The sequence below is a fragment of the Lolium rigidum genome, chromosome 7 (genome assembly GCF_022539505.1).
Source record: "Lolium rigidum isolate FL_2022 chromosome 7, APGP_CSIRO_Lrig_0.1, whole genome shotgun sequence".
Classification (NCBI taxonomy): domain Eukaryota; kingdom Viridiplantae; phylum Streptophyta; class Magnoliopsida; order Poales; family Poaceae; genus Lolium; species Lolium rigidum.
This window is the reverse complement of record NC_061514.1, coordinates 233,434,752-233,459,469: the sequence shown is the minus strand read 5'-3', so window position 1 is coordinate 233,459,469 and position 24,718 is coordinate 233,434,752. Positions and strand designations below refer to the sequence as shown.

Below are 24,718 nucleotides of genomic sequence, written 5' to 3'. Positions count from 1 at the left end.
CTTCCAATTGATGAGTTTGGTGTCAGCAATTCTTTCAATGTGGCTGATTTAACAACATATGACGGAGAAGACCTTGGAGCGTCGAGCTCGACGCCTTTTGAAGGGGGGGGGGGGAGATGATGAGGACATCCCTACTACACTACTACCTCCGTTATTGCAAGATGAAGACGATGCTGCTGTGAAGCTCAAGTCCAATGAAGTCAGGATTGGACCAATGACACGAGCTCGTGCGAAGCTACTTAAGCAACAGGTGAACTTGTTCCTATGTGATAGTTTGATCGATGAGTACTTTATACTGCCTAAGTCGTATTACTTGTATGATCAGGTATGAAGAGGAAACAAGCATCACACGAGGAGGAGAGGAGCAGCTGGACCAGAAGCTGGACGTGAAGCTGGACATGGAGCTGGACATGAAGACATCCCATGGACGCGCGAGGGAGGAGCGAGAGGCATGCGCGAGAAGAGGAGATGCAGTTCAGGCCGGCGCCAGGCTCGGTCAGACCGGCCGTGCTGCCGGACCACCCGGTCCCAGCCCCGGTCCGACCGGCTTCCACGCCGGATCCGTCCGGTCCAAACCGGACGCAATGCTTGTGCCAGCCGGGCAACATCCAGTAAGCCCGGCACCTTAGCCCGGTCACCACCCGGCGCTAGGCCCGGCTTCAACCGGCCTGACCCGGTCCAAGGCCCGGTCGACCGGCCCCCAAACCGGCCGTGTCCGAGTCTATCTCGACCAGATCCCGATCTGGGTCAGTTATTCTTGTAATTTTTCGACCTGAGGTCATCCTGAACCCCTATATAAGTGCCCAGGACGCCCCCAAATTAGGTTTAGACCACGTTTAAGATAAACCCTAGTTCATAGTTGATTGCTTTGCAACTCTATTGAATCCCTACACCATATTGCATTGATTTGGTGTAAACCCTGAAAAGTCTTGTGTGATGTGCTGTTCCATTGGGAATTAGAAGGTTACAACTTACCGCTTCGTGGTCGGCGGCTACGTGCGCAAGTGTGTGGAGTTGTGAATATCTTGCGGGTTAAGAGTTGTTGCATTGGCGACAAGGACCAATCGAGAGATCTCGTTGCGTCATACAAGTTATCATCCACTCTTCATCAAGTTATCTCCGCTGTGTTCATCCCGTGATCATCATCACCACCGTTGCTTACTGAGAAGATCGGACCACCCCTTATCATGTCTTCTAAACACTGGTTGTTAGAGTTCTTAGCACGGACGACTGATTTGGAGGCTAGTGTTTTAGCAATTGGTTGTTGGCATATATGGGATGCAACGAACGATGCCAGGAATAACCACACCATTCCAGAACCAAAGCGCACAAAGTGCGAGGATCATTGTGTATGTTGACAAGGTTATCCAACATTGCTTTAAAGAAAATCCTGGTTCTAGGCATGAGTCCAATAGAGCTCAGAAATGCACTCCTCCGCGGGGAAGTTTTGATTAATGTCGTCGATGCTCTATTTGTTAATCTTCATCGGATGGCTATGGGTGCAGTGTTCTGGGATCATTCTGGGTACTGTCTAGCCGCGGCTAGTGAACCGCTGGAGGGTTTCACGTCCCCTGAGCTTGCCGAGGCGTTTGCACTAAGGTGTGCGGTGTCGATCGCTGCAGATAAGGGCTACAACAAAGTGATTTTTGCTTCGATTACTTGTCTCTCGATTCAGCGATAGAATTTTCCACTTTTGGACTGCTCCATGGTGGGCACGGTGGTGATGGACATCAAGCGTCTGGGTAGTGACTTTCCATTCAGTCTCCTTTCGACATGTTAGACGTTTTCTCAACGAGGCGGCACACATTCTTGCTAGAACTTGTGATGTTTTTAGCTTAGGTTATATTTATGATTTTGGTCCAAATTGTATTGGGAAGACTCTTTGTATTCATGCTTTGTGATCGATAAGGTACCGTGTTCTCAAAAAAGAAAGAAGTAGTCGGCGCCCTCGTCATGTCGTCCATCATGTCGGGCAAACATGAACCATTGAACCAACACTATCCTTGTTCCAGCAAAGTCTAAATGTAAAGGGACCACGAAACTCCCTCAGGCCCTGGACAGCCGCCGCCTCTCAAAAACCTAGCCGCCTCCACTTCAGCATCCTCCATAGATCGGTTCCCCCTCCTTCGGTCGGCTTCACCGACGTCAGGAGGAGTGGGGAATCCGATCTATGCATGGAGTTTTCAATAAAAGTAGTGTTTTCAGTAGATTATGTTAGGATTCTGGTATTCGTATTCTTATTGGTTTCCTAACAATGGAGATAGCATCGTCTGGAATAAGTGATCTTCGGGCTTTCGTTCGATGACGAGATCTGCTTCCCGACGTCAATGGTGGCGTTGAAAAATTACAATCCACTAGGTATGGGCCTTTAGATCTTGCTTTGCCGGATCGATTTCGGATCTTTTATCGTTGTTGCCGCGAGGAGGATTATCCTCGCAGTTTTTGTCCCGGCTGCTACGTCCTCAGCAATGGTGATTCGTACTCTCGGCTCTCCATCGATGACGACAAAGCTAGTCGGTTGTTATTCTCTGGTGTTGGTACTCTTGCCGATGTTGAATGGTTGCTTTATTGGTTGCGTGCGTGCACGCAGTCTTGGCATTGCGTCTCAAAAAATTATGAGAGAACTTTCGTCGGTATTTACAGGTTTATGGTTCGTTATCTATCTTTGGCTGCCTTCAGAACAGTACAAGATTGTGTTATGGAAGAAGAAAGATTTTGAAGACCTCGAAGATTTGTTACTATCTTTTAGACTTTATTTTGTAATCGTTCGGAGTAGTTCATGTATCTCTACCATGTACTATTTGTTACTATGAATATATGTGGTATTAATTGTAAAAAACACTATCCTTGTCCCGCTGCCGCGTCTCCCAGGACTAATAATAAAACAAAATGTACTAGATGTGTTGTATTGTGATCCAAATTCATATACTAAAGGGAGGCTAACTTCTGACGAGCGGAGCGAGGCCCGTCGCCGGTAGGCTTGGGCCGAAGCGTACGGTACGGATCGTTGGCACCGCCTATATATAGATCTTGTAAGCCGCCGGCTAGGGTTTATCAGATTACAAGATAACCCATAATGTTTGTAAACACTCCCCGATATAGTGAAGTTTTGCTGGCTGGCGTCCGTGGTTTTTTTTCCTTCTGTGTTGGAAGGGGTTTTCCACGTTAAATCTCGTGTCTCCACTTCGTTTTCCTTTATCGTTCTTCGTTATTTTCTTGTTGCTTTTATAACAAGTGGTATCAGAGCCCATGTTTCAATCTAGGGTTTTGCGACATGTCTTCCTTGAAATTCGATCTACTGCAGCTGGATTATACCACGAGATTTTCTCTGTGGCAAGTGAAGATGAGGGCGATCCTTACCCAATCTTCTGATCTGGATGAAACTCTTGATGGATTTGGCAAGAAAGATGCCAAGACCTGGACCGACGATGAAAAGAGGAAAGACCGTAAGGCTTTTTCATTAATTCAGATTCATCTATCTAACAATATCTTGCAGGAAGTGCTTGGCTGAGAAATCCAGCAGTGCGCTGTTGTTGAAACCGGAATCGATCTGCATGTCCAAAGATCTAACCAGTAAGATGCACGTGAAGATGAAGTTGTTCTCGCACAAGCTGCAAGAAGGTGCATCAATGATGAATCACCTATCGATCTTTAGAGAGATCGTTTCTGATTTGATGTCCATGGAGGTAAATTATGATGATGAGGATCTCGCTCTTATACTGTTACTCTCGTTGCCTAATTCTTTTGCGAATTTTCGATATACCTTGTTATACAGCCGTGATGAACTAACCCTTGCTGAAGTTTATGAAGCCCTCCAGCAGAGGGAAAAGATGAAATCTATGGTGCATGCAGAGGGTTCGTCATCTAAGGCAGAAGCATAGCAGGTCCGAGGCAGGACCGAGAACAGAAACAACAACTACAACAGGTCCGAGGTAGGTCCGAGGCAGAAGCACAGCAGGTCCGAGGCAGCAAACAAATAGTTCCATTGCTGCTGATAGACTGAGGCGTAAGAAAGGTACACGTCCTCGTTTGATTGAAGAATGTAATCTTGTTCACCATGCTTTGAGTTGTGCTGAACAGGTGGAGCATGATATTGAACCTGCTACATATGCTGAGGCCGTTGCATCCATTGACCGCGTGAAGTGGATTTCCGCTATGCAAGAGGAGATGCAATCACTTGACAAGAATGGCACATGGGATGTTGTGCCCTTACCTAAACAAAAGAAGGCTTTCCGGTGTAAGTGGATATTCAGAAGAAAGGAAGGTTTGTCTCCTAATGAGCCTCCGAGGTTTAAGGCAAGGTTAGTAGAAAAAGGTTTCAGCCAAATTCCAGGTATTGATTATAATGATGTATTCTCTCTGGTTGTGAAGCATTGTTCCATTCGTGCATTCTTTGGTATTGTGGCTATGCATAATCTTGAGCTTGAGCAGTTAGATGTGAAGAATGCTTTTCTGCATGGTGAGATTGAGGAGGGGATATACATGGACCAACCTGAAGGTTTTGTTGTGCCTGGTAAGGAGGATCTTGTTTGCAAGTTGAAGAGGTCCCTTTATGGTTTGAAACAGTCTCCAAGACAGTGGTATAAAAGTTTTGATTCATTTATGATTGCACATAAGTTTAAGAGATCTTAGTATGATAGTTGTGTTTATATCAAGTTTGTTAATGGATCACCAATATACTTGCTATTATATGTTGATGATATGTTGATTGCTGCCAAGAGCAAGAAAGAGATCACTACTTTAAAGTCAATATTAAGTAGTGAGTTTGAGATGAAGGATCTTGGTGCTGCCAAGAAAATACTAGGTATGGAAATTATAAGAGACAGAAAATCTAGTGTGTTATTTCTTAGTCAGCAAAATTACATTCAGAAAGTTCTTCATCGTTTTAGTATGCATGATGCAAAGTCTGTTAGTACACCAATCACTACAAATTATCAGCATTGCAATGCCCTAGTACTGATGAAGATTTTGAGTACATGTCTCGAGTTCCATATTCTAGTGTTGGTTCCTTGATGTATGCCATGGTTTGTTCTCGTCCTGATCTGTCATATGCTATGAGTTTGATCAGTCGATACATGGCTAATCCTGGTAAAGAACATTGGAAAGTTGTTCAGTGGATTTTTAGGTACATTCGTGGCAGATCCAAAGCTTACTTGAAGTTTGGCAAGACTGGTGAGGGACTCGTAGGCTATGTGGATTCAGATTTTGCTGCCGATTTGGATAAGATAAGATCCCTCACAGGTTATGTGTTCACTGTTGGTGGATGTGCTGTGAGTTGGAAGGCAACGTTACAACCTGTTGTTACCCAATCTACGACCGAAACAGAATATATAGCAATTAATGAAGCTTGCAAAAAGTCCGTTTGGTTGAAAGGTTTGTATGCTGAGCTTTGTGGAGATGATTCTTGCATTATCTTGTTTTCTCGACCAGTCAAAGTGGATATACCTTACTAAATATCAAATGTTCCATGAGAGGACAAAGCACATTGATATCAAGTACCATTATGTTGGCGATATTGTTGCTCAAGGTAAACTGAAGGTATGCAAGATAAGTACTCATAATAATCCTGCTGATATGATGACAAAGCCAGTTCCTATTTCCAAGTTTGAGCTTTGCTCGAGCTTGGTTGGTATAACTGTTTAGCCCAAGTGGTTGTTGGCGCCAGCAAGTATTTTTCTTTGTTGTTCAGGAGATTGTTGAAGTTCATGCTACAAAATGGAATTTGTCTCAAGGTGGAGTTTGTTGTATTGTGATCCAAATTCATATACTAAAGGGAGGCTAACTTCTGACGAGCGGAGCGAGGCCCGTTGCCGGTAGGCTTGGGCCGAAGCGTGAACAAAACTAGGTCCTAAACTTTCTGTTGCTACATGTTACTTGTTTTTGTTGGTTATGTAATATTTGGACAGAACTATGTCTTAAATTGCTTATAATGTTCTAATATGTAGGCAGAACTACGTCTTATTTGTGCCTCTTAGTTGTGCCTCTTATGTAATTATGTTAATAACTTAATATGCTATGCCTTTGTGAAATATAGACAGGTATATATGGGTATGTGCTACCCAGATTTTGATTTTTTTTCAATGAATTATTAGCAAAACCGCTAAATGTATAGCCGGCTATAGCTGGACTATAGCCTTGTATAGCTGCCAAAACATCTGCTGCTATTTCCAATAGCCGGCTATTTAAAACTCTGGAGGAAGCGATCAGTGCATGATAACCTGGCAAATAACAGATGGGTAGGGACGTCGCTCGGCCGGCGAACTCTCGGTCAACACGGCCATGCTTGCGGTGCCCTGCACTAGCAAGGACACCGCGGACGAGTTCAGATGGAAGTGGCGCTACCGGATGCTGTTCCAGGGCACTACAGCTCCGCCGGGCACGACCTTGGTGCTCAAAGTCACCAAAAGTTCATATTACTCCGGATTAGTGAAGATTGTGCTTTTTTTTTTTACCTCACACAGTTGATGTTTCTCAGAACTGTCACAAAACAATAATCATTCAAGCTCTCAATTCCAAGACAGACAAGGCATACACAGTTGCTCATCAGCGAGAACTGAAATGACATAATCTTTATGCAAATTGATCAGGCCCACTACATTGCTCATATGCAAACTGAATTAAAGAATCTTTATGAAGGTTCATTAGACTTGCCCTATTACTCATCAAAGAGAATTGCCATGATATAAACTTCACGCCAGGAGGTGTGCTGCTTGAGCAATGAAGTACTGGGAATGATGTTTTGGACAATTATCACAAATTTGTACGATAACCTAATGAATATGAGATTATCTCTTCTCCTAGATCCTAGATGAGAAAACGAAAAACCAAAAGGTGAAACATCCTGATGTACAAATCATCTCCGAGAAAATGACGGGCTGTTTTAGGAGAACATGTGCTTTTCTCTACCACCAGCCACTGTAAACGCCTTCTCCTGATTGAGACACGTGCATGATCATGATGAGACCTGCTTCAAATCCCTGGAAAAAAATGAAGAACATGCACGCTTAGTTTTCAAACACGCAGAAACTTCAGGCGATGACAAAGATAAGAAAACTTGACTGAGCTAACTTCAAGAAAATTGACTATAAAGTTCTCATCTGCATTCATAACAAAATCAAAGTATTTAACCGTGTAAAACTTAAACCAATCCAGCAGTGGAAAATCTTAGACAGAAGATCCACAAAGATTGGTCCCTCCCTGATGAACATGCTTTTCGATTTACTGGACATGGCACTAGTCTTACCAAGTCAGGTAAAGGAAGAGATGAGAGTTAAATTACTGCTACTATGGTAGCCCACGTGGCACCTAATTAATAGTAACATTCTTTTTGGCGACGGTAAAAGCAGGATTGGAGAACACTCATCTTGTATTTTGCAATCCTACCTTATCTGGGTGCAAGATGTTTACCCTATTTTTGTGAAAACACAAAAAAGCATTGGAAGGAGACTGCATTCTCCTGATCAAAACCTCAGACAGCGCAGAGCCTCCCTACGTGGTCAATATGAGCCCAAGTTCAAACAAAATGTGGTGTGCACAGAGCTGAACACATTATGCTAATGAAGGAATTGGGTCTAAATTAACTTGAAATTTTCTTGAAATATCATAACAGGCACACACAAAGACAAAGGAAAACATGTTGTCGTATCATAACTAACCAACTGCGCGGTCTGACCATGAATGTTTGTATGGTTCCCTCATACCCTGTTTCTTAATAAGAGCTCAAGTTCAAACAAAATGTGGTGTGCACAGAGCTATGAACCCAAGTTCAAACAAAATGTGGTGTGCACGGAGCTGAATACATTATGCTAATGAAGGAATTAACTAGACATTTTGTTGAAATATCCATAGCAGGCACATACACAAAAACAAAGGAAACATATTTCCATATCATACCTAACCAAATGCAATGTGCGGGTGGCAATACTTATAGTGGCATTTAAGCTGCTGAGTGTAAAACACGGCCTGACACACTTGGCACCTGTCCCATGCTCCACCATCATCGTGCTTGGTATCAAAATGATTCCCCAGCTGGTCATAAAAGGTTCAATTAATTAGAGACGAATCAGGAATGTGCTTAATTCTAACATACTGGGGAACTTAACAGTACTATGTTGAGCAATACTCACAGCGTCTTTGTGTTGTCTGAGTTTTTTGCCGTCCCCAAAATAGCAGGCGGAACAAAAATCCCACTCAGATCCACTCTTGGGTCTCATGGTGACATATTCAATGTGAATGACCTTCTGCTCATACGGATCAAGAACTTGTGCATCCTTTGCAAGGATCTGTTTTCAATGTAAACGTGCATAGGTTAGGGTGAGATATGATTTTAAAAGTGACTGCAAGGAAAATAAGCTCACATACTACTGAGGAAAAAACCATAGCAAAGAAATTCATGTCGGGCAAGAAGGGACAGAAGATACAGAAAGACAATATCTACATTAAGGGTTTAAATTCTAAATATGGTACAGAATTTTCTTCGCAGTGTACTGCTAGAAAAAAAGGAATATCTAATTTTCGGAGATGCAACTATGGAATCCCATATCCCCTGTTTTATATTTGTAAATTCTATACCTCAGCTATCAAACCCCAAAGATATATGAACCACCTTAACTTCATGATATGTAACTGTACAACTGTTATTTTGGCATATCAACTCATACTGAAATGACTAACATAATGCAACGTTTTTGCAAAACTTCAAGGAACTCCTCTAAACTAGATGAAGATCGTAAAAGAAAACCACTTTCAAGCACACATTGTACTATGTATAGTCCATGTATACCTTGATTGTTTGTATATTATAGAATATACTGAGGGAAGAGTGTGTGCATTACCAATCTTTTCCTGTGTATAATCATGTTGCATAAATGCAATAATAAATCTAGGAAAATGCAGAATATTTTTATCGCCTACAATTCAGAAACCCTACATTGATCAAATCAAATTATATGTAGTTCAGGTTTCCGATGTAAGCTACTCATCATATAGACTGACGTGATGTGCCAGGTTAGTTTTTTCCACAAAGTTTAAACATTTTTGTTTAGCAGGCATTAGTCATCCGTTGCTGTAGTTGGTGCTTACAAATAATAACTAAACAGAATGAAGTTTCATGGTTTCTAGATTGGAAAAATTGACATGAACACGTCAACCCCTGTTATACAGGCTATGCAGTTGTTGCATGTCTTAGACTAAAATCCTTAAGTTGAGGGAAGAGAAAACAAGGAGGTACGGTGGAATTCTGCAATTCAAATGGCATTAGTTAATTCATACTGACATTATGTGCTGCCAGCAACTGAAACATATCCACCAGTCAATAACAGAAATGGTTAACAAACAGAATTTTCTCACAACTAATGCCATGCCGACTCCTATTTTGTATGGGTTTTGCAGCCATACAAATTACAATGTCAGTCAGGTTCAGTGAGATAAGTGAGAGGTGAATTGTTTCATCAATCAGCCGAACAAGAAACTGACGCTGGTCAATTATATTATATTTTGCAAGTGAAAGTGATAGTAGAGGAAGAAGTGCAACAGAGACGACCATTCCAGCGATGGAAACCGAAAATGCAAGATTGCCAGCAGTTGCAACTTACCTTTTCGATAGTAGGACCTGGAGGGAGAATACGATCTGCTGCTTCTTGGTTCCGAGCAAGCTCTGCGTCGCTCAGCCGACGATGCGCGTACATGTACGATTGGTAACCCCGCTCCTTCTTCCTTGCAGGCACGACGACGGGGGCGGGGACGGGGGCGGGGGCGTCGTCGGTCCGGGACCGCTGGAAAATGGCCGACAGCCAGGCCGGCATGGTCGGCATCTGCAGTAGGCGGAACAACTCCTGGACAAAGGCCGACAGGGAAGTCAGCATGGTCGGAATCCGCAGCTCCGGCTGCACTTGCTGGAGCGGGGAGGGGTCGTTGCGGGTAGCTTCTTGGAGGTCGGAGAAGCCTTCTTCTTCTTGTTGCAGAATAAGAGGCAAGAAGTGTCAGAATTCTAGAGCAAGAAGAATGTTGCTCTAGAGAAAACAGGAAGAGTGTTCTTGGTTTCTTGGCCGCGTGCGTGCGTGCGTTACCTGCGACCGCGGCCTTGTTGGCCGTCGACGCTTCTTCTTCTTCTTCTTCTAGTCCTTGTTGGCCCTTGGCGCCTTCCTGCGGTGCCCCTTCTTGGTCCTTGACGGCGCGGTGCCCTTGTTGGTGGTGGGAGAAGCCTGCAACGAGAAGGAGGTGCTTCTTGTTACCCAATCCCTCCGCCTGCTTCAGAGCAAAGAAGTGCTTGTGAATTGCGAGAAGAAGAAGATAGTTGTTGTTGTGGGTGGGGCTCGTGGGCTACCTGCGCGTGGAGCGGAGTGCGGGAGAAGGCGGTGCGCGGTGGAGCTCGGAGTCGGAGACGAAGCGGGCGATCGCGAAACAGGGGAAGCAGGGAAGGGGGAGGAGAAGCGGGGGAAATTTAACGAGCGGGAGGAGCGTGGAGTTGGGCCGTGGGATGGGGATTGAGGCCCAGGAGAGGATACAGGCCAGCCTTCTGGCCCAGGACAGGGTCGGCGGCGGCGGCGCATGGATGGAGACCATCTTCATCGTTGCAGCGCAGCGCGCAGGGCAGTGAGCGGGGAGCGGGGAGACGGAGGAGAGGGAGCCGAGGAGGAGCGGAGCGCGCAGGGCGTGGAAGGTTCTAGAAGGCGGCAAGGTGGAGGAATCGCCTCTCTGCCCTAGAGTAGAGCGAGGGGGACCGGAGCTGAGGAAGAAGAGGGGAGAAGCTGGAGGCGGAGTTGGCTCAGGCTGCACAGCAAAGGGAGATGCTTTTTTTGTTTTGATGGGGCGCCAGCGGACGGTGGACATAACCGTGCATCTCAGGCTGATTATCCTCTATGGTCACGACACTTAGTTCTACCACCAACTATCTTGACGAGTCTACATGGACACCAAAATATTTTTGTGTTTCAAAATATTCTGGAAAAAAATACACGATAATAAATAGAATAATATTTTGGAGTTTTTTTGCGTCCGCGCTTACGGTGCAGTCTAAAAAGCGCGTCTCGTGGAGAAAAACACTGCGCAGCGCACGGTATAGTTTTACAGCGCGGTAGCAGCAACGTTTCAGTTTCAAATACAAAAAATTCAGTTTCAAATACAAAAAATTCTGGGCTACACAAAAATAACAAACGTGTGGATCTGGGTATGCATATTTCAAATCTCCAAATTTCAACAGATTTTGTCTTTTTTGTGTAGTCTACAATATAAAGAATTTCATATTAAAATTTTACACGCTTGTAGGCTACTTTATTTATTATGTCTACATTTATTTTCACATTTTTTTGAAACAAATATGTATGATATTTGAATTTTTTTAAACAGCTGGAGCACTGGTGCCCATTAGCCAAAGACACTTTTCGCAAATGCCTTCAGTAAAGGAACGGATGGTGACCTTATTTTATAGAGAAACCATAGTGTTCGTGAAATTAAAGTCATGAACACACGCTGTTCGGTTTTTGGTGAAATCAAAATTTAGCAGAGATGAAGATCTTTGTTTGAATCCCGTGATGAACACATTTTTCCTAAATTAGCTACCTGTATTGTGATGAATACATGCTGGTCTGTTTTTTTGGTGGAGTAGCAGACATGAAGATCTTTATTTTGAATACCACGCCAGACATCTTTTTTTTCTTCAAAAATTAGCTAAGCTCGTGCTATTAGGCGCAAATGACTTCAGTAACGATCAGGGTTCCAGCGCTGCTCCATGTACCACATATTTTTTTGGGTAAGGGTAACCCTATGTACCACCTTACCAATAGAAAGTTCTAAAAAAAAACCTTACCAATAGAAAAAAAAGTATTGTACGGCAATCTACATGGTAATTTACGTGGGCCTACTAGCTCAGGAGATAACGGCCCAATAGCTGCGTCCTCATCACTGAAAGGCGGCCAGAGATCGAAAGAAAAAAATACAAGAAAGGAAACATTTATTCTACATAGAGGATGACATGTGGGACCCATTTTGCAGCAGTGTCCTCAACATTGACAAGGCGGCAGGGGATCGAAAGAAACGGCAAAGTAGCCAGAAATCAGGGGTCAAATATAAATTCGAGAAAGGAAACGTTTATTCAACAGTCAGGCTGACATGTGGGACGTATCTTGCAGCCGCGGCATCAACATTTATCATTCAGAGAGGATGACATGTGGGACCCACGAACCAGCATAGTTCTCGACGTTTCTCAAAGGGGGCAGGAGATCGAAAGAAAAAGGCAAGTAGCTCGAAATCAGGTGTTCAAAAAAATCCAAGAAAGGAAAGGTGTTTATCGCACAAAGAGGCTGACATATTGTACCCAGTTTGCAGCAGCGTCATCAACGTTTCAAAGGCGGTGGAGCTCGAAAGAAAAAGGCAAATAGCCAAAAATTAGGGGTCAAAAATAAATCCAGACAACGGAAACTTTTATCGTACAATGAGGCTGACATGTGGGACCCATGAGCCAGCAGCGTCCTCAACGTTTCTAAGGCGGCAGGCGATGGAAAAAAGGCAAATAGCCAGAAATTAGGGGTCAAAAATAAATGCAACAAAGGAAACTCTTATTGTTCATAGAGGCTGACATATTGGACCCATGAGCCAGCAGGGCCTCAACGTTTCAAAGGCGTCACGGGATCAAAAGAAAGAACCAAGTAGTCATTAATTAGGTGTCAAAAATAAATCCAAGAAAGTAAATGTTTTATTTTTCATAGAGGCTTACATATGGGACCCATGAGCCAGCAGCGTCCTCAACGTTTCAAAGGCGGCTGGGGATCGGAAAAAAAAGCGAAGTAGCCATTAATTAGTGGTCAACAATAAATCCAAGAAAAGAAACGTTTATTGTTCATAGAGGCTGACATGTGGGAGCTATGCGCCGACAGCGTCATCATCGTTTCAAAGGCGGCCGGGGATCCAAAGAAAAAAGCAAATCGCCAGAAATCAGGGGGTAAAAAATCCAAGAAAAGAAATATTATTGTTCATAGAGGCTAGCATGTGGGACCCATGAGCCAGCAGCGTCCACAATTTCAAAGGCGGCACAGGATCGAAAGAAAAAGGCAAGTGACCAAAAATCAGGGGGTAAAAAATCCAAGAAAAAAACTTTATTGTACATAGAGGATGACATGCGGGTCCCATGAGCCAACAACTTAATCGACGTTTCAGAGGGCCGAGGCGGCATGAGATCGAAAGAAAAAGGAAAGTGACCAAATATCAGGAGCAAAAAATAATCCATGAAAAGAAACTTTCATTGTACATAGAGGATGACATATGGGTCCCATGTTGTAGCAGCGGTCTGAACGTTTCAAAGACGGCATGAGATCGAAAGAAAAAGGCAAGTGACCAAATATCAGGAGCCAAAAATAATCCAAGAAAAGAAACTTTTATTGTACATAGATAATGACATGCGTGTCCCATAAGCCAGCAGCTTACTCAACGTTTGAGCGTCGGCATGAGATTGAAAGAAAAAGGCAAGTGACCAAATATCAGGAGCCAAAAACCAAGAAAAGAAACTTTTATTGTACATAGAGTATGACATGCGGGTCCCATGACGCAGCAGCATCCTCAACGTTTCCAAGGCGTCAGGGGATCAAAAGAAAAAGGAAATAGCCAAAAAGTAGAGGGTGAAAAAAATCGAAGAAAAGAAACTTTTATTGTTCATAGTGGATGACATGTGGGACCCATGAGGCAGCAGCATCCTCAACGTTTCCAACCCAGCAGGGGATCGAAAGAAAAAGGAAATAGCCAAAAATCAGAGCGTGAAAAATAATCCAAGAAAAGAAACTTTTATTTTACATAGAGGATGACATGTGGGTCCCATTTTGCAACAGCGGTCTCTACGTTTCAAATGCGGCTTGAGATCAAAAGAAAAAGAAAGTAGCCAGAAATTAGGAGGAAAAACTCCAAGAAAAGAAAGTTTATTGTACATAGAGGATGACATACGGGTCCCAAGGCAGCAGCTTACTCAACGTTTCCAAGGCGGCAGGGGAACAAAATAAAAAAGAAATAGCCAAAAATCAAAGGGTGAAAAATAAATCCAAGAAAAGAAACTTTTAGAGTTCATAGAGGATGACATGCGGGTCCCATGAGGAAGCAGCGTCCTCAACGTTTCCAGGCGGCACACAGGACCAAAAGAAAAAGGATGTATCCCTGTTGGGCCTTTTGATCAAAAAATAATCCAATATAAGGAAGATATCAATTGGGGCTGCATGGCCATCTGGGCCTCCTAACCTCCTGGACGTCTTTTGACTCGTACAATTTCATCCCACTCCAAAACAAGAAAGTCATATGCTTCGCAAAAACAAAACAAAAACAAGGAGATTCAACATATTAGTTTGTTTATGTAAAAGTAAAGATTTAATGTATCCGTTTGCAATAGCTCAGAGCGAAATACACTTTTTATTGTCTGCAAAATAATCAAGATATCACATGTTTCTTGTACGGGGAGGCTGACATCGGGACCCATGAGCCAGCAGCGTCGTCAAAGTTTTAAAGGCGGCAGGGGATCGAAAGAAAAAATAAATCAAAAATCAGTTGGTAAAAAAATCGAAGAAAAGAAACATTTATCGTTCTGAGAGGATGACATGCGGGACCCATGTGGCAGCAGCATCCTCAACGCTTCCAAGGCGGCACGGGATCCAAAAAAAGGCAAAATAGCCAGAAATTAGGGGTCAAAATAACTCCAAGAAAAGAAAGGTTTATCGTTCATAGAGGCTGACATGTGGGACCCATTAGCCAGCAGATTCCTCAACGTTCAAAGGCGGCAGGGATCAAAAGAAAAAGGAAGTAGCCAGAAATTAGGGGTAAAAAATAACTCCAACAATGGAAACTTTTATTGTTCATAGAGGATGACATGCGGGGCCCATGAGCCAGCAGCTTCCTCAACGTTTCAAAGGCGGCATGAGATCGAAAGAAAAAGGCAAGTGACCAAATATCAGGAGCCAAAAATAATCCAAGAAAAGAAACTTTATTGTACATAGAGGATGACATGCGGTTCCCATTTAGCAGCAGCGGTATCACCGTTTGAGAGGCGGCAGGGGATCGAAATAAAAAAGGCAAGTGACCAAATATGAGGTGCCAAAAAAATCCAAGAAAAGAAAGTTTTATAGTACATAGAGGATGACATGTCGGACCCATGAGCCAGCAAAGTCTTCAACGTTTCAAAGGCGGCAGGGGATCAAAAGAAAAAAGGAAGTAGCCAGAAATTAGGGGTCAAAAATAACTCCAAGAAAGGAAACTTTTATTGTTCATAGAGGATGACATGCGGGACCCATGCGCCAGCAGCTTCCTCAACGTTTCAAAGGCGGCATGAGATCGAAAGAAAAAGGCAAGTGACCAAATATCAGGACCCGGAAATAATCCAAGAAAAGAAATTTTATTGTACATAGAGGATGACATGCGGGACCCATTTTGCAGCAGCGGTCTCAACGTTTTAAAACGGCACAGGACCAAAAGAAAAATGAAGTAGCCAGAAATCAGGGGGTGAAAAAAATCCAAGAAAAGAAATATTTCAATTGGGCTGCATCTGGACATCTGGGCCTTCGAACTATCCTGCTGGGCCTTTTGACTCGTACAATTTCAACCCACTCCAAAACAGGAAAGTTCGCATTTTTCTCAAAAAAACAGGAAAGTTCTATGCTTCGCAAAAACAAAAAACAAGGAGATTCAACATATAAGTTTACTTATGAAAAATAAAGATTTAATTTATCCGTTTGCAATAGCTCAGAGCGAAATACACTGTTTATTGTCTGCAAAATAATCAAGATATCACATGTTTCTTGTACGGGGAGGCTGATATCGGGGACCCATGAGCCAGCAGCGTCGTCAACGTTTTAAAGGCGGCAGGGGATCGAAAATAAAAAAACAAAACTCAGTTGGTAAACAAAATCCAACAAAAGAAATATTTACCGTTCTGAGAGGATGACATGCGGGACCCATGAGGCAGCAGCATCCTCAACGATTCCAAGGCGGCAGGGGATCAAAAAAAGGAAATAGCAAGAAATTAATTAGGGGTCAAAATAAATCCATCAAAGGAAACTTTTATTGTTCATAGAGGATGACATGTGGGACCGACCTGCCAACATCGTCCTCATCGTTTTAAAGGGGGCAGGAGATCAAAAGAAAAAGGCAAATAGCCAGAAATTAGGGGTCAAAAATAACTCCAAGAAAGGAAACTTTTATTGTTCGTAGAGGATGACATGCGGGACCCATGAGCCAGCAGCTTACTCAACGTTTCAAAGGCGGCATGAGATCGAAAGAAAAAGGCAAGTAACAAAATATCAGGAGCCAAAGATAATCCAAGAAAAGAAACTTTATTGTACATAGAGGATGACATGCGGGTCCCATTTAGCAGTAGCGGTCTCAATGTTTCAAATGCTGCTTAAGATCAAAAGAAAAAGAAAGTTGATTGTACATAGAGGAAGACATGCGGGTCCCATGAGTCAGCAGCTTACTCAACGTTTTCAAAGGCGGCATAAGATCGAAAGAAAAAGGCAAGTGACCAAAAATCAGAGGGTGAAAAATAATCCAAGAAAAGAAACTTTTATTGTACATAGAGGATGACATGCGGGTCCCATTTGCAGCAGCGGTCCCAACGTTTCAAATGCGGCTTGAGATCAAAAGAAAAAGAAAGTAGCTAGAAATTAGGGGGTCAAAAAAACTCCAAGAAAGGAAAGCTTTATCGTTCATATAGGCTGACATGTGGGACCTATGAGCCAGCAGCTTACTCAACGTTTCAAAGGCGGTAGGGGATAGCCAAAAATCAGAGGGTGAAAAAAATCAAAGAAAAGAAAGTTTTGTAGTACATAGAGGATGACATGCGGGTCCCATGAGCCAGCAGGTTCCTCAACGTTTCAAACGTGGCATGAGATCGAAAGAAAAAAGGCAAGTGACCAAATATCAGGAGCCAAAAATAATTCAAGAAAAGAAAGTTGATTGTACATAGAGGATGACATGCGGGTCCCATGAGTTAGCAGCTTACTAAATGTTTCCAAGGCGGCAGGGGATCAAAAGAAAAAGGAAATACCAAAAAATCAGAGAGTGAAAAAAAACCCCTAGAAAATAAACTTGTATAGTACATAGAGGATGACATGCGGGTCCAATGAGCCAGCAGGTTGCTCAACGTTTCAAACGTGGCATGAGATCGAAAGAAAAAAGGCAAGTGACCAAATATCAGGAACCAAAAAAATCCAAGAAAAGAAAGTTTTATAGTACATAGAGGATGACATGCGTGTCCCATTTAGCAGCAGCAGTATCACCGTTTGAGAGGAGGCAGGAGATCGAAAGAAAAAAAGGCAAGTGACCAAATATCAGGAGCCAAAAAAAATCCAAGAAAAGAAAGTTTTATAGTACATAGAGGATGACATGCGGTTCCCATTTAGCAGCAGCGGTATCAACGTTTGAGAGGCGGCAGGGGATCGAAAGAAAAAGGCAAGTGACCAAATATGAGGTGCCAAAAAATCCAAGAAAAAAAGTTTTATAGTACATAGAGGATGACATGCGGGTCCCATTTAGCATCAGCGGTATCACCGTTTGAGAGGCGGCAGGGGTCGAAAGAAAAAGGCAAGTGACCAAATATGAGGTGCCAAAAAAAATCCAAGAAAAGAAAGTTTTGTAGTACATAGAGGATGACATGCGGGTCCCATTTAGCATCACCGGTATCACCGTTTGAGAGGCGGCAGGGGATCGAAAGAAAAAGGCAAGTGACCAAATATGAGGTGCCAAAAATAACTCCAAGAAAAGAAAGTTTTATAGTACATAGAGGATGACATGCGGGTCCCACTTAGCATCAGCGGTATCACCGTTTGAGAGGCGGCAGGGGATCGAAAGAAAAAGGCAAGTGACCAAATATGAGGTGCCAAAATAACTCCAAGAAAAGAAAGTTGATTGCTCATAGAGGATGACATGCGGGTCCCATTTAGTCATGCAGCGGTCTCAACGTTTCCAAGGCGGCACGGGATCAAAAGAAAAAGGAAGTAGCCGGAAATCGGGGGTCAAAAAAATCCAAGAATAGAAAGAATTTTGGTTCATAGAGGATGACATGCGGGACCCATGATCCTGCATCGTAAACGACTCGATCGGAGAGCGTTGAACGAGATGGCGCGATCGAGAAAAAAACAATGCTAGAGAGGCTGCCATCTGGGCCCTACATCCCTGGGTGGTGCGGATTTGCGTTGACTCGGCCGGCGAACCCGAGAATTCGTGATGCACCACGTCCGGACCACCATACGCGACGTTTTGGCCGTTTTCGTCGGGCTAGGTGGCCTCAAAAACGAGAAAAAAAAAGTTTTGACATGCACCACGCAGAGACCAAAAATCGTCGGCCATGGTGTACCAGCAACCATGGCGCGACTTCAACTTCGTCGGCCATGGCAACTTTTCTTGTAGTGTGTAATCTGTTCTTGGTTGTGCAGCACTAAGCGCACCTCCGGCCGTCTTCCCGACCAGGCCCCCGGCAGCCTTTTTTTCATGAGGACGGCGTTATTCGGTCCAGCCGCGTCCCCGGTTCCTCGTTTTCCTCCGGAATAGGCCCTTAATCCATCCGGAGAGCCCAGGCCATCCCCCCCCCCCCGGGGGTGCGCTCGAGGACTCTGAACGATAGAAAGACAGGAACGCTCTGTCGGTGAGAGAACACGCGAACCCCACCCCTTTCTCGTCGCAAAACCCCTCTCAGGTGTTCGTCCATTTGCCTGGGCGGACATGGACTCGGACGACGAGGAGGAGCAGATGTTCGCCGAGCTTTTTGGAAAAGAGATGGCAGCCACCACCCAAGACGAGGAGCATATGTTGATCCTAGCTTGCTTGGCCGGCTTCTACGCGGAGAAGGCCATTGTTCGCCGTGTGGGTCGGCACCAGGTCGCTGGAAGTGCAAGCCGAGGCAGCGAATGGAGGGCTACTGCATGCTCTACGCCGACTACTATGCCGACAGTTCATTGCACGGTGAGGCTGTTTTTAGGCGTCGTTTCAGGATGAGTCGGAAACTCTTCCTGAAAATTGTGTATGCCCTTCGAGACTACGACTCCTATTTTAGATGCAAGTTGGATTGCACCGGCATGGCAGGGTTTTCCGCCCTCCAAAAGTGCACGGTGGCTATGCGGACGCTGGCATATGGAGCTCCTGTTGATTCTGCCGATGACTATCTTCGAATGACGGAGTCCACCACCCTTGATTGTTTCTACCAGTTCTGCAAGGCGGTGATAGCAGTGTTCGGGGACATCTACTTGAGATCACCCACTGTCGAAGACACTGCTCGGATCCTCGCTTTCAATGAAGCTCGAGGATTTCCCGGGATGCTTGGAAGCATTGACTGCATGCATTGGAAATGAAAGAACTATCCGTTTGTCTGGCAGGGAATGTACAAGGGTCACAAAAAAGGCTGCACTATGATACTTGAGGCAGTGGCTACCCATGATCTCTGGATTTGGTACTCCTTCTTTGGTATGTCGGGACCAATAACAACATCAACGTCTTGCAGTGCTCACCGATCTTCTCCAAGCTTGGTGAGGGTCATGCTCCCCCGGTTGACTTTGTGATCAATGGACAGCACTACAACAAGGGATACTATCTTGTAGACGGTATCTATTCAAAGTGGGCAACATTTGTGAAGACTATCTCAAGCCCCGTCCTCCCGAAGGAGGTGGAGTTTGTTAAGGAACAAGAAGGTTGCCGAAAGGACGTCGAGCGTGCATTTGGTGTCCTCCAGCAGAGATTTGTTGTAGTCCGGTTTCCCGCTATGACTTGGTCCGAAGATCAGATGTGGGAGGAGATGAACTGTTGTGTGTGCTTACACAACATGATTATTGAGAATGAGCGAAAGTATTCGGTTCCTCTGAGCGAACAAGATGCACCATATGACAGAGAGAGTCCTTTTACATAGCCTAATCACCAGGTGCCGGCATCGAGATTCGAGACTCCACAATGCATCAACAGCTGCAGGATGATCTGGTGGAGCACATATGGAGACTTCGAGGCAACACCAACTAGTTTCCATTTAATTTGGTTTAAAACTTATCAAATTATTTGCTTGCTTTGTTGAACTATAACGTTTATTTGTAAAAATAAGCCAAATATTGGCAAAATTTGTCAAATTCACCGAACTGTGAATTTATTTGTGAAACTAAGACAAAAAACACCGATCTCCGGGCGTCTAACTGGGGAGACGGCTGGAAGTTCGGCGCTCCCCAAGCCAAATTCTCGTACAATCCGACGGTATTTATCGCTGGATTTAGCCGTGGGGAGCGCCAACGGCTGGAGGTGCTCTAATTTGCTTAGAGCTTTTTCTCTCCTTCCTCGTTTTTATCTGTTTAGTGCAGCCTCTCGTTGAGAGCCTTTTCTCCCCTTCCTCGTTTTTCTCTGATTCGTGCAGTGTTGAGCTCTACTGCTGGGTGAATGATGCGGGATTAACGGGCCTGTTTCTTTCCTTGAACGTGGGAACCAACTTTGTGAGGGCCGTGAGATGGTATACAAATCCACGACAGCCGATCTGTCCGATGAGTCGACTTCAGCGATCTTTTTTAGATTCAGCGATCAATCCAATGTGAGATACAGTTAGCAATGTTTGTTGATGTCCCGTTTGATGAATTTCGTTTGACTCTGATGTGAGACCCGTAGGGACAAAAAGGAATGTGTGAACAAAAGTTCATATTACTCCGGATTAGTGAAGATTGTGCCCTTTTTTTACCTCACACAGTTGATGTTTCTGAGAACTGTCACAAAACAATAATCATTCAAGCTCTCAATTCTAAGACAGACAAGGCATACACAATTGCTCATCAGCGACAACTGAAATGACATAATCTTTATGAAAATTGATCAGGCCACCTACATTGCTCGTATGCAAACTGAATTAAAGAATCTTTATGTAAGTTTATTAGACTTACCCTATTAATCATCAAAGAGAATTGGCATGATATAAACTTCACACCAGGAGGTGTGCTGCTTGAGCAAGGAAGTACTGGGAATGATGTTTTGGACAATTATCACAAATTTGTACGATAATATGACGATAACCTAATGAATATGAGATTATCTCTTCTCCTAGATCCTAGATGAGAAAACGAAAAACCAGAAGGCGAAACATCCTGATGTACAAATCATCTCCGAGAAAATGACGGACTGTTTTGAGGAGAACATGTGCTTTTGTCTACCAACAGCCACTGTAAACGCCTTCTCCTGATTGAGACACGTGCATGATCATGATGAGACCTGCTTCAAATCCCTGGAAAAAAATGAAGAACATGCACGCTTAGTTTTCAAACACGCAGAAACTTCAGGCGATGACAAAGATAAGAAAACTTGACTGAGCTAACTTCAAAAAAATTGACTATAAAGTTCTCATCTGCATTCAAAAGAAAATTAAAGTATTTAACTGTGTAAAACTTAAACCAATCCAGCAGTGGAAAATCTTAGACAGAAGATCCACAAAGATTGGTCCCTCCCTGATGAACATGCTTTTCGATTTACTGGACATGGCACTAGTCTTACCAAGTCAGGTAAAGGAAGAGATGAGAGTTAAATTACTGCTACTACGGTAGCCCACGTGGCACCTAATTAATAGTAACATTCTTTTTGGCGGCGGTAAAAGCAGGATTGAAGAACACTCATCTTGTATTTTGCAATCCTACCTTATCTGGGTGCAAGATGCTAGAGACATGGAACTTCTGATTGACCCTAAAGGAAACAGCCTGTTTACCCTACTTTTGTGAAAACACAAAAAAGCATTGGAAGGAGACTGCATTCTCCTGACCAAAACCTCAGACAGCCCAGAGCCTCCCTACATGGTTAATATGAGCCCAAGTACAAACAAAATGTGGTGTGCACAGAGCTGAACACATTATGCTAATGAAGGAATTGAGTCTAAATTAACTTGACATTTAGTTGAAATATCATAATAGGCACACACAAAGACAAAGGAAAACATGCTGTCGTATCATAACTAACCAACTGCGCGGTCTGACCATGAATGTTTGTATGGTTCCCTCATACCCTGTTTCTTAATAAGAGCTCAAGTTCAAACAAAATGTGGTGTGCACAAAGCTATGAACCCAAGTTCAAACAAAATGTGGTGTGCACGGAGCTGAATACATTATGCTAATGAAGGAATTGAGTCTAAATTAACTTGACATTTGGTTGAAATATCATAACAGGCACACACAAAGACAAAGGAAAACATGTTCCATATCATAACTAACCGACTGCAATGTCCAGGGTGGCAAAATTTGATGTGCCACTTAAGCCGCTGACTGAGAAACAAGGCGCTGCACACGTCGCATCTCTCCGGTGCTTCATCCTCATGGTGCTTGGTATAAAAGTGCTTCACCAGCTGCTCATAACAAGTTTAATTAATTTAAGAGAGCAATATGCTATAAATCAAAAACATAATCAGCAGCCAACCCTACTAGTATGAGCAATACTCACCCTTCCTGTCTTTGTGCCGACAATGCTGTTGGGATCCTGAAAATAACAAGCAGCACAAGTATCCCACCCATATTTACTGATCAATAATTTCAGCATCCTTTTGAAGGTGCTGTTTACAATGTATAAAGATGGATATAAGTTAGGATGAGATATGATTTTATATTCTGAAGACAGAATCTACATTAAGGGTTTACATTCTAAATCCTTAAGTTGAGGGAAGAGAAAACAAGGAGGTACGGTGGAATTCTGCAATTCAAATGGCATTAGTTAATTCATACAGACATTATGTGCTGCCAGCAACTGAAACATATCCACCAGTCAATAACAGAAATGGTTAACAAACAGAATTTTCTCACAACTAATGCCATGCCGACTCCTATTTTGTAGCCATACAATGTCAGTCAGGTTCAGTGAGATAAGTGAGAGGTGAATTGTTTCATCAATCAGCCGAACAAGAAACTGATGCTGGTCAATTATATTATATTTTGCAAGTGAAAGTGATAGTAGAGAAAGAAGTGCAACAGAGGCGACCATTCCAGCGATGGAAACCGAAAATGCAAGACTGGCAGCAGTTGCAACTTACCTCATCGATAGTAGGACCTGGAGGGAGAATACGATCTGCTGCTTCTTGGTTCCGAGCAAGCTCTGCGTCGCTCGGCCGACGACGCGCGTACATGTACGATTGGAAACCCCGGTGCTTCTTCCTTGCAGGCACGACGAGGGGGGCGTCGACGGGGTCGTCGTCGTCGGTCCGGGACCGCTGGAAAACGGCCGACAGCCAGGCCGACATGGTCGGCATCTGAGCTTGCTGGAGCGGGGACTTGCTCTTGGAGGTCGGAGACGCCTTCTTCTTCCTCTTCTTCTTGCAGAATAAGAGGCAAGAAGTGTCAGATTTCTAGAGCAAGAAGAATGTTGCTCTAGAGAAAACAGGAAGAGTGTTCTTGGTTTCTTGGCCGCGTGCGTGCGTGCGATACCTGCGGCCGCGGCCCTGTTGGCCGTCGACGCTTCTTCTTCTTCTGCTGGTCCTTGTTGGCCCTTGGCGCCTTCCTGCGGTGCCCCTTGTTGGTCCTTGACGGCGCGGTGCCCTTGTTGGTGGTGGGAGAAGCCTGCAACGAGAAGGAGGTGCTTCTTGTTGCCCAATCCCTCCGCCTGCTTCAGAGCAAAGAAGTGCTTGTGAATTGCGAGAAGAAGAAGATAGTTGTTGTTGTGGGTGGGGCTCGTGGGCTACCTGCGCGTGGAGCGGAGTGCGGGAGAAGGCGGTGCGCGGTGGAGCTCGGAGTCGGAGACGAAGCGGGCGATCGCGAAACAGGGGAAGCAGGGAAGGGGGAGGAGAAGCGGGGGAAATTTAACGAGCGGGAGGAGCGTGGAGTTGGGCCGTGGGATGGGGATTGAGGCCCAGGAGAGGATACAGGCCAGCCTTCTGGCCCAGGACAGGGTCGGCGGCGGCGGCGCATGGATGGAGACCATCTTCATCGTTGCAGCGCAGCGCGCAGGGCAGTGAGCGGGGAGCGGGGAGACGGAGGAGAGGGAGCCGAGGAGGAGCGGAGCGCGCAGGGCGTGGAAGGTTCTAGAAGGCGGCAAGGTGGAGGAATCGCCTCTCTGCCCTAGAGTAGAGCGAGGGGGACCGGAGCTGAGGAAGAAGAGGGGAGAAGCTGGAGGCGGAGTTGGCTCAGGCTGCACAGCAAAGGGAGACGCTTTGTTTTGACGGTGGACATAACCGTGCATCTCAGGCTGATTAAAAAAAACACATTTCCTAATTTTCAGCTAGCTGAAATTGCAATTCGCTTCAAGTCAGATCTTGGTCCATTCATTCTGGGTACTTGGTGCGAATCTTGATGCCTACTACCTTCAATCTCGGTTTGTTCCGGGTTTTTTTCCGGCTGATTGCGATTATTTTCTCTTTCTTCCTGAACCGTTTTTTGGGCTTAGGCGGTGCCTCTTTTCTGTTCTTCTCCATTTCTCCACCCGCCCCATGCCGCTGGCAGGGAGAAGAATATCCAGGCGAGGAAGGGGCTGTGCCGGGGCCGGGAGAGGGATATCCAGGTGAGGAGGGGGTTGTGATGGGGCTGTGCTAGGCTCTCCCTCGACGGAAGTGGGGCGGATGGGTTCTGGAGGAGGCCGAGGGTCGAGGTTCTTCCATGGCTGTGACAGAGCTGCTTTTGACAGAGCTGGCGGAAGGCGCCGTGGGAGGATCAGGTGCGCGCTTGTCTCCTCTTTCATTTTCTTCGTCGCACTTGATGTAAGTCGCCGTGGGCGCCCTTCATTCTGTTCATGCGCCCTTTTGCCTCGTAGGATAGCCTGGTGCATCCAGCTCACA

General features: G+C 44.6%; 1 protein-coding gene and 2 long non-coding RNA genes across 3 annotated transcripts in view; all 3 read right to left on the bottom strand.

Moving 5' to 3' along the window:
- Window positions 1-23,389, bottom strand: part of LOC124677892 — a 54,932-nt gene extending 31,543 nt beyond the window's left edge. Inside the window, exons 1-2 of the mRNA XM_047213838.1 lie at window positions 23,376-23,389; window positions 22,985-23,263 (exon numbers count right to left, since the gene is read on the bottom strand). Of these exons, the coding sequence (XP_047069794.1) occupies window positions 22,985-23,200 (216 nt within the window). The 5' untranslated portion in view covers window positions 23,201-23,263; window positions 23,376-23,389. The remainder of the gene's footprint in view (window positions 1-22,984; window positions 23,264-23,375) is intronic.
- LOC124677893 lies at window positions 6,492-9,666 on the bottom strand. The gene is made up of 4 exons (XR_006994267.1): window positions 9,594-9,666; window positions 8,127-8,282; window positions 7,894-8,028; window positions 6,492-6,977 (listed from the first exon to the last, which is right to left on the bottom strand). It is a non-coding gene; the product is annotated as an uncharacterized LOC124677893 (long non-coding RNA).
- On the bottom strand, window positions 20,869-22,480 carry LOC124677894. The gene is made up of 3 exons (XR_006994268.1): window positions 22,402-22,480; window positions 22,176-22,306; window positions 20,869-21,202 (listed from the first exon to the last, which is right to left on the bottom strand). It is a non-coding gene; the product is annotated as an uncharacterized LOC124677894 (long non-coding RNA).
- Window positions 23,390-24,718: the final 1,329 nt, after the last annotated feature.